Raw genomic sequence first — 16,684 nt, 5'->3', positions numbered from 1 at the left:
ATGCCCCCAGTGCCAGATATTCCCCCTCAGTGCCACATATGCCCCCAGTGCCAGATATCCCCCCCCCAGTGCCACATATGCCCCCAGTGCCAGATATTCCCCCCCCCCAGTGCCAGATATGCTCCCAGTGCCAGATTCCCCCAACCCCCAGTGCCACATATGCCCCCAGTGCCAGATATTCCCCCCCAGTGCCAGATATGCCCCCTCCCCCGCCGCCGCTGCTCCCCCGCTGGTTTGTGTTGGAGGGACACGGAGGGCACAGCGCGTGCCTCTCCTGTGTCCCTCCTGCATCATCTCCGGCGGCCGCGGGTCTAATAAACGAAGTGCCGTTCATGAGCTCTGATTGGCTCACGAACCGGCACTTCTTCTATTAGACCGGCGGCCGCCGGAGATGATGCAGGAGGGACACAGGAGAGGCACGCGCTGTGCCCTCCGTGTCCCTCCAACACGGCAGGGAGGGTTAGTAGGAGCAGATTGACATGCGGACGCTCGTCCGCATGTCAATCTGTGCTAAATCAGTGGCGCCCCCGCAGCCCCTCGCCCCCAAGCCACCGCGAGGGCTGCGGGGGCAGTAGTTACGCCACTGCCGCTGTGGAGAAAGATGTCTCTCTGTAGAAGCATTGATGGCCCCTTCCATATGATGCTATGGGGGTCACTAATTTCTAATTACGCTGATGGTGGATTCCTGGTGGTTAGCTAAGATTCATTTATTTGTGCCACTGAGCTTTCCAACTAAAACAGGTCTGCTGTCCAGCAGTTCCTCACAGCAGTCACATAACACTTATCTTTTCTCAGGTGTATATAACAAAGTTACTTACAGGACAGATGTAACCTGACTGTTTCATGTGTTTCCAGGCCGTCAGATGGAGGCTCTATAGATGAACGTCTCCCATGCAAAGGAAAGCTCTCTATCTCAGGTACTAAATGGACCATGGAAGGAGGTTCTGGGGTCTGTGTGTCTGCGGTGGGATAGAACAGCGGTCTGTGTGTCTGTGGTGAGATGGAACAGCGGCCTGTCTGCGGCGGGATGGAACAGCGGTCTGTGTGTCTGTGGTGGGATGGAACAGCGGTCTGTGTGTCTGTAGTGGGATGGAACAGAGGTCTGTGTGTCTGTAGTGGGATAGAACAGAGGTCTGTGTGTCTGTAGGGGTGGTCTTCTGTATACCGGCGGTCGGGCTCCCGGCGCTCAGTATACCGGCGCCGGGAGCCCGACAGCCGGCATACCGACACTTATTTTCCCTCGTGGGGGTCCACGACCCCCATAGAGGGAGAATAAAATAGTGTGGCGCGCGTAGCGCCACCGTGCCCGTAGCGTGGCGAGCGCAGCGAGCCCGCAAGGGGCTCATTTGCGCTCGCCACACTGTCGGTAAGCCGGCGGTCGGGCTCCCGGCGCCGGTATGCTGGTCGCCGGGAGCCCGACCGCCGGCCAGCCGTAGTGAACCCGTCTGTAGTGGGATGGAACAGAGGTCTGTGTGTCTGTAGTGGGATGGAACAGAGGTCTGTGTGTCTGTGGTGGGATGGAACAGAGGTCTGTGTGTCTGTGGTAGGATGGAACAGAGGTCTGTGTGTCTGTGGTGGGATGGAACAGAGGTCTGTGTGTCTTTGGTGGGATGGAACAGAGGTCTGTGTGTCTGTGGTGGGATGGAACAGAGGTCTGTGTGTCTGTAGTGGGATGGAACAGAGGTCTGTGTGTCTGTAGTGGGATGGAACAGCGGTCTGTGTGTCTGTAGTGGGATGGAACAGAGGTCTGTGTGTCTGTAGTGGGATGGAACAGCGGTCTGTGTGTCTGTGGTGGGATGGAACAGAGGTCTGTGTGTCTGTAGTGGGATGGAACAGAGGTCTGTGTGTCTGTGGTGGGATGGAACAGAGGTCTGTGTGTCTGTAGTGGGATGGAACAGAGGTCTGTGTGTCTGTAGTGGGATGGAACAGAGATCTGTGTGTCTGTAGTGGGATGGAACAGCGGTCTGTGTGTCTGTAGTGGGATGGAACAGAGGTCTGTGTGTCTGTAGTGGGATGGAACAGCGGTCTGTGTGTCTGTAGTGGGATGGAACAGCGGTCTGTGTGTCTGTGGTGGGATGGAACAGAGGTCTGTGTGTCTGTAGTGGGATGGAACAGAGGTCTGTGTGTCTGTGGTGGGATGGAACAGAGGTCTGTGTGTCTGCGGCGGGATGGAACAGAGGTCTGTGTGTCTGCGGTGGGATGGAACAGCGGTCTGTGTGTCTGTAGTGGGATGGAACAGAGGTCTGTGTGTCTGTAGTGGGATGGAACAGCGGTCTGTGTGTCTGTGGTGGGATGGAACAGAGGTCTGTGTGTCTGTAGTGGGATGGAACAGAGGTCTGTGTGTCTGTGGTGGGATGGAACAGAGGTCTGTGTGTCTGCGGTGGGATGGAACAGAGGTCTGTGTGTCTGTGGTGGGATGGAACAGCGGTCTGTGTGTCTGTGGTGTGATGGAACAGAGGTCTGTGTGTCTGTGGTGGGATGGAACAGCGGTCTGTGTGTCTGTAGTGGGATGGAACAGAGGTCTGTGTGTCTGCGGTGGGATGGAACAGAGGTCTGTGTGTCTGTAGTGGGATGGAACAGAGGTCTGTGTGTCTGCGGTGGGATGGAACAGAGGTCTGTGTGTCTGTGGTGGGATGGAACAGAGGTCTGTGTGTCTGTGGTGGGATGGAACAGCGGTCTCTGTGTCTGTGGTGGGATGGAACAGCGGTCTGTGTGTCTGTAGTGGGATGGAACAGCGGTCTGTGTGTCTGTGGTGGGATAGAACAGCGGTCTGTGTGTCTGTGGTGGGATGGAACAGAGGTCTGTGTGTCTGTGGTGTGATGGAACAGCGATCTGTGTGTCTGTGGTGTGATGGAACAGCGGTCTGTGTGTCTGTAGTGGGATGGAACAGAGGTCTGTGTGTCTGCGGTGGGATGGAACAGAGGTCTGTGTGTCTGTGGTGGGATGGAACAGAGGTCTGTGTGTCTGTGGTGGGATGGAACAGAGGTCTGTGTGTCTGTAGTGGGATGGAACAGAGGTCTGTGTGTCTGCGGTGGGATGGAACAGCGGTCTGTGTGTCTGTGGTGGGATGGAACAGAGGTCTGTGTGTCTGTGGTGGGATGGAACAGAGGTCTGTGTGTCTGTGGTGGGATGGAACAGCGGTCTGTGTGTCTGTAGTGGGATGGAACAGCGGTCTGTGTGTCTGTGGTGGGATGGAACAGAGGTCTGTGTGTCTGTAGTGGGATGGAACAGAGGTCTGTGTGTCTGTGGTGTGATGGAACAGCGGTCTGTGTGTCTGTGGTGTGATGGAACAGAGGTCTGTGTGTCTGTAGTGGGATGGAACAGAGGTCTGTGTGTCTGTGGTGTGATGGAACAGAGGTCTGTGTGTCTGCGGTGGGATGGAACAGTGGTCTGTGTGTCTGCGGTGGGATGGAACAGAGGACTGTGTGTCTGTGGTGTGATGGAACAGCGGTCTGTGTGTTTGTGGTGTGATGGAACAGCGGTCTGTGTGTCTGCGGTGGGATGGAACAGAGGTCTGTGTGTCTGTAGTGGGATGGAACAGAGGTCTGTGTGTCTGTGGTGGGATGGAACAGAGGTCTGTGTGTCTGTGGTGGGATGGAACAGAGGTCTGTGTGTCTGTAGTGGGATGGAACAGGGGTCTGTGTGTCTGTGGTGGGATGGAACAGAGGTCTGTGTGTCTGTGGTGGGATGGAACAGAGGTCTGTGTGTCTGTGGTGGGATGGAACAGCGGTCTGTGTGTCTGTAGTGGGATGGAACAGCGGTCTGTGTGTCTGTAGTGGGATGGAACAGAGGTCTGTGTGTCTGTAGTGCGATGGAACAGAGGTCTGTGTGTCTGTGGTGTGATGGAACAGCGGTCTGTGTGTCTGTGGTGTGATGGAACAGAGGTCTGTGTGTCTGTAGTGGGATGGAACAGAGGTCTGTGTGTCTGTGGTGTGATGGAACAGCGGTCTGTGTGTTTGTGGTGTGATGGAACAGCGGTCTGTGTGTCTGCGGTGGGATGGAACAGAGGTCTGTGTGTCTGCGGTGGGATGGAACAGCGGTCTCTGTGTCTGTGGTGGGATGGAACAGAGGTCTGTGTGTCTGTAGTGGGATGGAACAGAGGTCTGTGTGTCTGTGGTGTGATGGAACAGCGGTCTGTGTGTTTGTGGTGTGATGGAACAGCGGTCTGTGTGTCTGCGGTGGGATGGAACAGAGGTCTGTGTGTCTGCGGTGGGATGGAACAGCGGTCTCTGTGTCTGTGGTGGGATGGAACAGAGGTCTGTGTGTCTGCGGTGGGATGGAACAGAGGTCTGTGTGTCTGCGGTGGGATGGAACAGCGGTCTCTGTGTCTGTGGTGGGATGGAACAGAGGTCTGTGTGTATGTGGTGGAATGGAACAGAGGTCTGTGTGTCTGGTGGAATGGAACAGCGGCCTGTGTGTCTGTGGTGGGATGGAACAGTGATCTGTGTGTCTGTGATAGGATGGAACAGAGGTCTGTGTGTCTGCGGTGAGATGGAACAGCGGCCTGTGTGTCTGCGGTGGGACGGAACAGCAGCCTGTGTTTCTGCGGTGGGATAAAACAGTGGCCTGTGTGTCTGCGGTGGGATAGAACAGCGGCCTGTGTGTTTGCGGTGGGATGGAACAGTGGTCTGTGTGTCTGCGGTGGGACGGAACAGAGGTCTGTGTGTCTGTGGTGGGATGGAACATAGGTGTGTGTGTCTGCGGTGGGATGGAACAGAGGTCTGTGTGTTTGCGGTGGGATGGAACAGAGGTCTGTGTGTCTGCGGTGGGACGGAACAGCGGTCTGTGTGTCTGTGGTGGGATAGAACAGCGGTCTGTGTGTTTGTGGTGGGATGGAACAGCGGTCTGTGTGTTTGTGGTGGGATGGAACAGCGGTCTGTGTGTTTGTGGTGAGATGGAACAGCGGTCTGTGTGTTTGTGGTGGGATGGAACAGCGGTCTGTGTGTTTGTGGTGGGATAGAACAGCGGTCTGTGTGTTTGTGGTGGGATAGAACAGCGGTCTGTGTGTCTGCGGTGGGATAGAACAGAGGCCTGTGTGTCTGCGGTGGGATAGAACAGAGGCCTGTGTGTCTGCGGTGGGATGGAACAGAAGCCTGTGTGTCCGCTGTTATGTTCTATGTACTTGGAACCCAGGAGATAGGGTGGCAGCAGAAGAGTTCCGAGTACAGATGCATGAAGCTGCGACAGAACTGGGGTACGCAGCAACACCTAACGAAATCCCTCATTCCGTTGTTCTTCCCTGTGGTTGATTAACACCTGCAAGACTATGGTTTCTTGTGCCCATGGCAGTCGTGTTTGAATGGGCGAATTAGGTCCGCCCAGACTCCGATGCCCCCCGGTCTTACTAGGTGACCAGGCGTTAACCGAGGCAGGAGAGAACACAGGGAAAACTAAAAACGACTAGACACTAAAGAAGAAGGATACAGAAAATAACAAAGTAGTTTAGGTGCGGCGCGCCTGCCAGGAACAACAGCAAACCAAAGTGATGCCTCCAACTATCCAAATATGAACCCCATCGTAATAAGGCGAGGACAGCTATGCGGAAGCCTCCGCAAAAATGCCACAACTAAAAACAGATAACGAGAGCATGGCTTCAGCTTAAAGTGCGGCAGAGCCGCTACTCACGACACCACGGGGGGTGCGCGCAGGAAATGACCAGAACCCAGAGGCTTCGGACACCAGACCACTCCACTGGAAGGCAGACTCGGAGGACAGCAGGAAATGATCCCTCAGACCGGACTCTGGGAACTGGACCTCGGAAGCTGGAGCAGACAAGCTAGAAGCAGGAACACACTGGCGAGGCTGCATAATTCTGGCTCCCATAAAAAGGACCTGCTGACCTATCACAGGAGAGCCAGCAGACCAGCCCCCCAGACCTAATTAGTCCCAGCTGCTAACAGGCGCGCAGCGCGCAGCATCCTGGCTGCTTAGTAACAGCCGGGACTGAAGTGCTAGGCAACCAACCAGAGATGGACGGTCAGCGGCGGATGGGATGTGCCGGCCCCGTTGCCTAGCAACGGCCGGGAGCTGGCGCATCCTACTACACCCAGCACTGCTGACAGTACCCCTCATTGAGGAGGGGTTAAGGAACCCCTAAACCCGGGTTTATGAGGAAATTCCCGAAAAAAGGCTTTTTTTAGCTTAGGAGCATGCAAATCCTTGTCCCGGACCCAAGATCTCTCCTGTGGGCCATACCCTTTTCCAATGGTCCAAAAAGCAGAGCTGACCACGGGAAAACTCAGAATCCAAAACCTTTTCCACCAGGAGTTCCTGTTGGCCCTGAACATTCACAGGAGGTCTACCCTCGATAATTCTCCAAGGGAATTTTCTGGAAAAAACAAATGGCTTGAGCAAAGAACAATGAAAGGTGTTAGAAATCTTAAGAGATTTAGGCAATTGTAGCCGAAAGGCAACCGGATTGACCTGTTTGATAATAACAAATGGCCCGATGAATCTGGGTCCCAACTTAGCCGATGGTTGTCAGAGTTTGATGTTACGGGTTGACAACCACACCTTGTCTCCCACCTTAAAGGTGCATGGACGTCGGAAACTGTCTGAAAAAAATTTCTTCCAGAAAGCAGCTTTCTTAAGAGCAAGGTGCACCTTTTTCCAAATAATTCTGAGGCGGGAAGTCAAGGCCAGGGAAGAAGATGGATAATTGGGACTAAGTCTTATGTTTAACGAGGCGCAAAAGAGCTTCCAAAAACGGGCAATAAACTGCGGTCCCCGGTCTGAGACAATATCAACAGGTAATCCATGGAGCCTGAAAATATGGCGAAGGAACAAGACTACCAAAACCTGAGCGGACGGCAATCGGGGTAAAGCAATGAAATGGGTCATCTTGTTAAATCGATCCACCACCACCCAGAACACCTGAAAACCAGAAGAGAGTGGAAGATCCACCACGAAATCCATGGAAACGTGTGACCATGGCCTGACTAGGATGGCAAGAGGCAGGAGCTGCCCAACGGGCAGAGACCGGGACACCTTGTGCCTAGCACAATCTTGACAAGAGAGAACAAACTCCCTAACATCCTTGGAAAGATTAGGCCACCACACCGAGCGAGAGAGTAACTCCAACGTTTTAGCAACACCAGGATGGCCAGCAACTTTGTTATCGTGAAACTCGGCAAGGACACCGCAACTTAGGAACTCTGGAACAAAGAGACGGCCAATGGGAGTATTACTGCTGAATCTGAACTAATTGTGTGTATGAGGCTAGTCCGGATAGAGGATGCTGGAATAATAGGAGTGGCAGGAGAATGGTTATCAGGAGCAGGAAGAAAACAGCGTGACAGGGCATCGGCTTTGTGTTCTTAGAACCGGGCCTGTAGGTGATGATTAAATTGAACCGAGTAAAGAACAATGCCCAGCGAGCCTGCCGGGAATTAAGCCGTTTAGCTGACTCAATGTACTGTAACTTCTTTTGGTCCGTAAACACAGTGACGGTATGCTTTGCTCCCTCACACCAGTGCCTCCATTCCTCAAAAGCCCACCTGACAGCTAACAATTCTCTGTTACCAACGTCATTCGTCTCTGCGGAGGATAATTTTTTGGACATGAAAGCGGACGTGTGACATAGAGGGGACGTGTAACGTAGAGGGGACGCGTGACGTAGAGGGGACACGTGACGTAGAAGAGACGTGTGACGTAGAGGGGACGTGTGACGTAGGGGGGATGTGTGACGTAGAGGGGATGTGTGACGTAGAGGGGACGTGTGACGTAGAGGGGGTGTGATATAAAGGGGACGTGTGACGTAGAGGGGATGTGTGACACAGAGGAGATGTGTGACGTAGAGGGGATGTGTGATATAGAGGGGACATGTGATGTAGAGGGGATGTGTGACGTAGAGTGGACGTGTGATGTAAAGGGGATGTGTGACGTAGAGGGAATGTGTGACATAGAGGGGACGTGTGACGTAGAGGGGATGTGTGACGTAGAGGGGATGTGTGACATAGAAGGGACGTGTGACGTAGAGGGGATGTGTGACATAGAAGGGACGTGTGACGCATAGGGGATGTGTGACATAGAAGGGACATATGATGTAGAGGGGATGTGTGACGTAGAGGGGACGTGTGATGTAGAGGGAATGTAGAGGGGATGTGTGACATAGAGGGGACGTGTGATGTAGAGAGGATGTGTGACGTAGAGGGGATGTGTGACATAGAAGGGACGTGTGACGCATAGGGGATGTGTGACATAGAAGGGACATATGATGTAGAGGGGATGTGTGACGTAGAGGGGACGTGTGATGTAGAGGGAATGTAGAGGGGATGTGTGACATAGAGGGGACGTGTGATGTAGAGAGGATGTGTGACGTAGAGGGGATGTGTGACATAGAAGGGACGTGTGACGTAGAGGGGATGTGTGACATAGAAGGGACGTGTGACGCATAGGTGATGTGTGACATATAAGGGACGTGTGATGTAGAGGGGACGTGTGACGTAGAGGGGACGTGTGACGTAGAGGGGATGTGTGACGTAGAGGGGATATGTGACATAGAAGGGACGTGACGTAGAGGGGATGTGTGACATAGAAGGGACGTGTGATGTAGAGGGGATGTGTGACGTAGAGGGGACGTGTGACGTAGAGGGGATGTGTGACGTAGAGGGGATGTGTGACATAGAAGGGACGTGTGACGTAGAGGGGATGTGTGACATAGAAGGGACGTGTGATGTAGAGGGGATGTGTGACGTAGAGGGGATGTGTGACGTAGAGGGGATGTGTGACATAGAAGGGACATGTGACGTAGAGGGGATGTGTGACGTAGAGGGGATGTGTGACGTAGAGGGGACGTGTGACATAGAAGGGACGTGTGATGTAGAGGGGATGTGTGACGTAGAGGGGACGTGTGACGTAGAGGGGATGTGTGATGTAGAGGGGACGTGTGACGTAGAAGGGATGTGTGACGTAGAGGGGATGTGTGATGTAGAGGGGATGTGTGACGTAGAAGGGATGTGTGACGTAGAGGGGATGTGTGACGTAGAGGGGATGTGTGATATAGAGGGGACGTGTGACATAGAGGGGACGTGTGACGTAGAGGGGATGTGTGACGTAGAGGGGATGTGTGACATAGAGGGGACGTGTGATGCAGAGGGAACGTGTGACATAGAAGGGACGTGTGACATAGAGGGGATGTGTGACGTAGAGGGGACGTGTGACATAGAGGGGACGTGTGACGTGGAGGAGACGTGTGACGTAGAGGGGACGTGTGATGCAGAGGGGATGTGTGACGTAGAGGGGATGTGTGACATAGAAGGGACGTGTGACATAGAGAGGATGTGTGACGTAGAGGGGACGTGTGACGTAGAGGGGACGTGTGACGTAGAGGGGACGTGTGACACAGAGGGGACGCGTGACGTAGATGGGATGTGTGACGTAGAGGGGACTTGTGACGTAGAGGGGACGCGTGACGTAGAGGGGACGCGTGACGTACAGGGGATGTGTGACGTAGAGGGGACGTGTGACATAGAGGGGACGTGTGACATAGAGGGGACGCGTGACGTAGAGGGGACGCGTGACGTAGAGGGGACGTGTGACGTAGAGGGGACGTGTGACGTAGAAGGGACGTGTGATGTAGAGGGGACGCGTGATGCAGAGGGGACGCGTGACATAGAGGGGACACGTAACCTAGAGCGGATGTGTGAGGTGTGACGTCTTCCTTTCTCTTTCAGATCTCAGAATCCCCCTCATGTGGAAGGACAGTGAATACTTCAAGAACAGAGGAGGTGAGATTGTCCCACTTGGCTCATTCTGTCCTTATCTTATTGGAACATGGGACCCTCATACCTGGACCACATATTTACCCTGCACACTAAGCCACCCAGCACAATTGCTCTTATAGATGGCCCTTACCAGGCAGGAATGGCACCCACTAAAGTCACATTCCCAGAGCCTTATTTGGGATATATCATTTGTCACATCAGTGTGGCGTATAACGGCGAGTAGATGCTTCAATCCTCTTGTGGAGACAATATGTGAGCTGTGGCCCTCATGGTCTGTCAGTGAGATGACAATCAGGTCACAGCTTGGGGTGGCTCTTCTCTCTAATATCTGATGGTCACCTGCTCATGGTCTGTGGACTTGTAGACGTGAATTTGGTCCTGGTCATAGAAAGAGGTCTCCAGAAACCTTACTGAAGGTCATGATGGAGGCATGCAACCTAAACACATTGATGCCTCTTTCCTCCATGAGGTCTGGTCACTGCAGATACTAGGCAGAGAGAACTTCGTGGCTTTGTCCTTCAGGTGCCGCTTTATAAAGTACAACGTTATTCCCTACATCAGTCTCCTTATAACAAATAGCTGTGGGATTGCTGGTCTTTGTAGTGGGCTCAGTCACATTCTCTGTATAATACGTTATCTGCTTTCTCGCCTTCTCTATGTTGCAGAGCTCCATCGATGCGCTGTGTTCTGCGCTCTGCAGATCCGAGGGGAGGTCTATGACACAGAAATGGTTTTTGTGGATCGGACGTCCACAGACATCTGCTTTGAAAATGCCATTGTGTTGTGAGTGATATCTTATTATAATGATATACAAGAGGATAGATTAACGGCACAAGAAATAGATTGTAACCCCTATTGCCATATCGGACGATTCTAGTATGTACCGGAATATCTAGGCTCGGGGGTGCTGCCACTACACAAACAAATGTATTCAGGGAAAACAGGACAAAGATCTGTATCATGTGCTGCACAAAGAGATGCAATAACATGCCAAATACATAATAAAATATATCTCATTATAATGAGGACAAATACAGAGGCCACTATAAAATCACAACTGCTATACACGGTGCGGTGACATTATTATAAGCACCAGCTAGTAGCCGGAGTAACCGCGTTAGACACACGTCTCGTAGCCCCTCCTGGGTCATTGTGACGGTGAGCTGCTCCGCTGTAGCGTGTCGGTCTCCCCTCACGCACTTTCGTAGCCGACGTTCACCTCCCACATCAATGGCACATGGTGCTCCGCAGTTTCCATGTTGGTTATTCGCACTGGCGCCATTTGTCCAGTCACGATACACCTTCACCGCAGCAGCATGCGGACAGGTCACACACTGCGCTGTGTCAGAAATACCGTCACCCTTGGCCCGAAAGCCGATAATTATCCCTTTCTGTAACTCGGATAAAATGCCCCTTTTACCCAAGCCAGCAACAAGTGATATGTGTGCAGACGGCCTATCACACCCCTTATATACCCACCAAGCCAGCAACGTGTGATATGTGTGCAGACGGCCTATCACACCCCTTATATACCCACCAAGCCAGCAACGAGTGATATGTGTGCAGACGGCCTATCACACCCCTTATATACCCACCAAGCCAGCAACGTGTGATATGTGTGCAGACGGCCTATCACACCCCTTATATACCCACCAAGCCAGCAACGTGTGATATGTGTGCAGATGGCCCATTACACCTCTTATATACCCACCAAGCCAGCAACGAGTGATATGTGTGCAGAAGGGCCTATCACATCCCTTATATACCCACCAAGCCAGCAACGTGTGATATGTGTGCAGACGACCTATCACACACCTTATATACCCACCAAGCCAGCAACGTGTGATATGTGTGCAGACGGCCTATCACACCCCTTATATACCCACCAAGCCAGCAACGAGTGATATGTGTGCAGACGGCCTATCACACCCCTTATATACCCACCAAGCCAGCAACGTGTGATATGTGTGCAGACGGCCTATCACACCCCTTATATACCCACCAAGCCAGCAACGTGTGATATGTGTGCAGACGGCCTATCACACCCCTTATATACCCACCAAGCCAGCAACGAGTGATATGTGTGCAGACGGCCTATCACACCCCTTATATACCCACCAAGCCAGCAACGTGTGATATGTGTGCAGACGGCCTATCACACCCCTTATATACCCACCAAGCCAGCAACGTGTGATATGTGTGCAGATGGCCCATTACACCTCTTATATACCCACCAAGCCAGCAACGAGTGATATGTGTGCAGAAGGGCCTATCACATCCCTTATATACCCACCAAGCCAGCAACGTGTGATATGTGTGCAGACGACCTATCACACACCTTATATACCCACCAAGCCAGCAACGAGTGATATGTGTGCAGACGGCCTATCACACCTTATATACCCACCAAGCCAGCAACGTGTGATATGTGTGCAGACGACCTATCACACACCTTATATACCCACCAAGCCAGCAACGTGTGATATGTGTGCAGACGGCCTATCACACCCCTTATATACCCACCAAGCCAGCAACGTGTGATATGTGTGCAGATGGCCCATTACACCTCTTATATACCCACCAAGCCAGCAACGAGTGATATGTGTGCAGAAGGGCCTATCACATCCCTTATATACCCACCAAGCCAGCAACGTGTGATATGTGTGCAGACGACCTATCACACACCTTATATACCCACCAAGCCAGCAACGTGTGATATGTGTGCAGACGGCCTATCACACCCCTTATATACCCACCAAGCCAGCAACGAGTGATATGTGTGCAGACGGCCTATCACACCCCTTATATACCCACCAAGCCAGCAACGTGTGATATGTGTGCAGACGGCCTATCACACCCCTTATATACCCACCAAGCCAGCAACGTGTGATATGTGTGCAGACGGCCTATCACACCCCTTATATACCCACCAAGCCAGCAACGAGTGATATGTGTGCAGACGGCCTATCACACCCCTTATATACCCACCAAGCCAGCAACGTGTGATATGTGTGCAGACGGCCTATCACACCCCTTATATACCCACCAAGCCAGCAACGTGTGATATGTGTGCAGATGGCCCATTACACCTCTTATATACCCACCAAGCCAGCAACAAGTGATATGTGTGCAGAAGGGCCTATCACATCCCTTATATACCCACCAAGCCAGCAACGTGTGATATGTGTGCAGACGACCTATCACACACCTTATATACCCACCAAGCCAGCAACGAGTGATATGTGTGCAGACGGCCTATCACACCCCTTATATACCCACCAAGCCAGCAACGAGTGATATGTGTGCAGACCGCCTATCACACCCCTTATATACCCACCAAGCCAGCAACGTGTGATATGTGTGCAGACGGCCTATCACACCCCTTATATACCCACCAAGCCAGCAACGTGTGATATGTGTGCAGACGGCCTATCACACCCCTTATATACCCACCAAGCCAGCAACGAGTGATATGTGTGCAGACGGCCTATCACACACCTTATATACCCACCAAGCCAGCAACGTGTGATATGTGTGCAGACGGCCTATCACACCCCTTATATACCCACCAAGCCAGCAACGAGTGATATGTGTGCAGACGGCCTATCACACCCCTTATATACCCACCAAGCCAGAAACGAGTGATATGTGTGCAGACGGCCTATCACACACCTTATATACCCACCAAGCCAGCAACGAGTGATATGTGTGCAGACGGCTTATCACACACCTTATATACCCACCAAGCCAGCAACGAGTGATATGTGTGCAGACGACTTATCACACACCTTATATACCCACCAAACCAGCAACGAGTGATATGTGTGCAGACGGCCTATCGCACACCTTATATACCCACCAAGCCAGAAACGAGTGATATGTGTGCAGACGGCCTATCACACACCTTATATACCCACCAAGCCAGCAACGAGTGATATGTGTGCAGACGACTTATCACACAGCTTATATACCCACCAAGTCAGCAACGAGTGATATGTGTGCAGACGGCCTATCGCACACCTTATATACCCACCAAGCCAGCAACGAGTGATATGTGTGCAGACGACTTATCACACACCTTATATACCCACCAAGTCAGCAACGAGTGATATGTGTGCAGATGGCCTATCGCAAACCTTATATACCCACCAAGCCAGCAACGTGTGATATGTGTGCAGATGGCTGATCGCACACTTTAAACACCCACCAAGCCAGCAAAGAGTGATATGTGTGCAGACGGCCTATCACACACCTTATATACCCACTAAGCTAGCAACGAGTGATATGTGTACAGACGGCCTATCACACACCTTATATACCCACTAAACTAGCAACGAGTGATATGTGTGCAGACGGCCTATCCTACACCTTATATACCCACCAAGCCAGCAACGAGTGATATGTGTGCAGACATCCTATCACACACCTTATATACCCACCAAGCCAGCAACGAGTGATATGTGTGCAGATGGCCTATCACACACCTTATATACCCACCAAGCCAGCAACGAGTGATATGTGTGCAAACGGCCTATCACACACCTTATATACCCACCAAGTCAGCAACGAGTGATATGTGTGCAGACGGCCTATCGTAAACCTTATATACCCACCAAGCCAGCAACGTGTGATATGTGTGCAGACGGCTTATCGCACACTTTAAACACCCACCAAGCCAGCAAAGAGTGATATGTGTGCAGACGGCCTATCACACACCTTATATACCCACTAAGCTAGCAACGAGTGATATGTGTACAGACGGCCTATCACACACCTTATATACCCACTAAACTAGCAACGAGTGATATGTGTGCAGACGGCCTATCCTACACCTTATATACCCACCAAGCCAGCAACGAGTGATATGTGTGCAGACATCCTATCACACACCTTATATACCCACCAAGCCAGCAACGAGTGATATGTGTGCAGACGGCCTATCACACACCTTATATACCCACCAAGCCAGCAACGAGTGATATGTGTGCAGATGGCCTATTACACACCTTATATACCCACCAAGCCAGCAACGAGTGATATGTGTGCAGATGGCCTATCACACACCTTATATACCCACCAAGCCAGCAACGAGTGATATGTGTGCAGATGGCCTATCACCCCTTATATACCCACCAAGCCAGCAACAAGTAATATGTGTACAGACGGCTTATCACACACCTTATATACCCACCAAGCCAGCAACGAGTGATATGTGTGCAGATGGCCTATCACACACCTTATATACCCACCAAGCCAGCAACGAGTGATATGTGTGCAGATGGCCTATCACCCCTTATATACCCACCAAGCCAGCAACAAGTAATATGTGTGCAGATGGCCTATCACACACCTTATATACACACCAAGCCAACAACGAGTGATATGTGTGCAGACGGCCTATCCCACGCCTTATATACCCACTAAGCCAGCAACGAGTGATATGTGTGCAGACGGCCTATCACATGCCTTATATACCCACCAAGCCAGCAACGAGTAATATGTGTGCAGACGGCCTATCACACACCTTATATACCCACCAAGCCAGCAACGAGTGATATGTGTGCAGACGGCCTATCACACACCTTATATACCCACCAAGCCAGCAACGAGTGATATGTGTGCAGACGGCCTATCACACACCTTATATACCCACCAAGCCAACAACGTGTGATATGTGTGTAGACGGCCTATCCCACATCCCACCCCTTATATACCCACCAAGCCAGCAACGTGTGATATGTGTGCAGACGGCCTATCGCACACCTTATATACCCACCAAGCCAGCAACGAGTGATATGTGGGCAGACGGCCTATCACACACCTTATATACCCACCAAGTCAGCAACGTGTGATATGTGTGTAGACGGCCTATCCCACGCCTTATATACCCACCAAGCCAGCAACGAGTGATATATGTGCAGACGGCCTATCACACACCTTATATACCCTCCAAGCCAGCAACGAGTGATATGTGTGCAGACGGCCTATCACACACCTTATATACCCACCAAGTCAGCAACGTGTGATATGTGTGCAGACGGCCTATCCCACGCCTTATATACCCACCAAGCCAGCAACGAGTGATATGTGTACAGACAGCCTATCACACACCTTATATACCCACCAAGCCAGCAACGTTTGATATGTGTGCAGACAGCCTATCACACACCTTATATACCCACCAAGTCAGCAACGTGTGATATGTGTGCAGACGGCCTATCCCACGCCTTATATACCCACCAAGCCAGCAACGAGTGATATGTGTACAGACGGCCTATCACACACCTTATATACCCACCAAGCCAGCAACGTTTGATATGTGTGCAGACAGCCTATCACACACCTTATATACCCACCAAGCCAGCAACGAGTGATGTGTGTGCAGACTGCCTATCACACCCCTTATATACCCACCAAGCCAGCAACGTGTGATATGTGTGCAGATGGCCTATCCCACGCCTTATATACCCACCAAGCCAGCAACGAGTGATGTGTGCAGACGGCATATCCCACGCCTTATATACCCACCAAGCCAGCAACGTGTGATATGTGTGCAGACGGCCTATCACACACCTTATATACCCACCAAGCCAGTAAGGAGTGATATGTGAGCAGACGGCCTATCACACACCTTATATACCCACCAAGCCGGCAACGAGTGATATGTGTGCAGATGGCCTATCCCACACCTACTATACCCACCAAGCCAGCAACTTGTGATATGTGTGCAGACAGCCTATCACACACCTTATATACCCACCAAGCCAGCAATGAGCGATATGTGTGCAGACGGCCTATAGCACCCCTTATATACCCACCAAGCCAGCAACGTGTGATATGTGTGTAGACGGCCTATCACACACCTTATATACCCACCAAGTCAGCAACGAGTGATATGTGTGCAGACGGCCTATCGCACACCTTATATACCCACCAAGCCAGCAACGAGTGATATGTGT

General features: G+C 51.9%; 1 protein-coding gene across 7 annotated transcripts in view; it reads left to right on the top strand.

The window, feature by feature from the left end:
• Positions 1-16,684, top strand: part of RTKN (rhotekin) — a 286,830-nt gene that overhangs the window by 212,184 nt on the left and 57,962 nt on the right. For all 7 annotated transcript variants that reach the window (XM_063925607.1, XM_063925598.1, XM_063925617.1 and 4 more), the window contains 3 exons: positions 856-917; positions 9,675-9,728; positions 10,391-10,508. In XM_063925607.1, coding sequence (XP_063781677.1) covers positions 856-917; positions 9,675-9,728; positions 10,391-10,508 — 234 coding nt within the window. The remainder of the gene's footprint in view (positions 1-855; positions 918-9,674; positions 9,729-10,390; positions 10,509-16,684) is intronic.

Source organism: Pseudophryne corroboree, chromosome 1 (assembly GCF_028390025.1).
Source record: "Pseudophryne corroboree isolate aPseCor3 chromosome 1, aPseCor3.hap2, whole genome shotgun sequence".
Taxonomy (NCBI): domain Eukaryota; kingdom Metazoa; phylum Chordata; class Amphibia; order Anura; family Myobatrachidae; genus Pseudophryne; species Pseudophryne corroboree.
The sequence above is the reverse complement of the archived record's forward strand: the minus strand, read 5'-3'. Positions and strand labels throughout refer to the sequence as shown.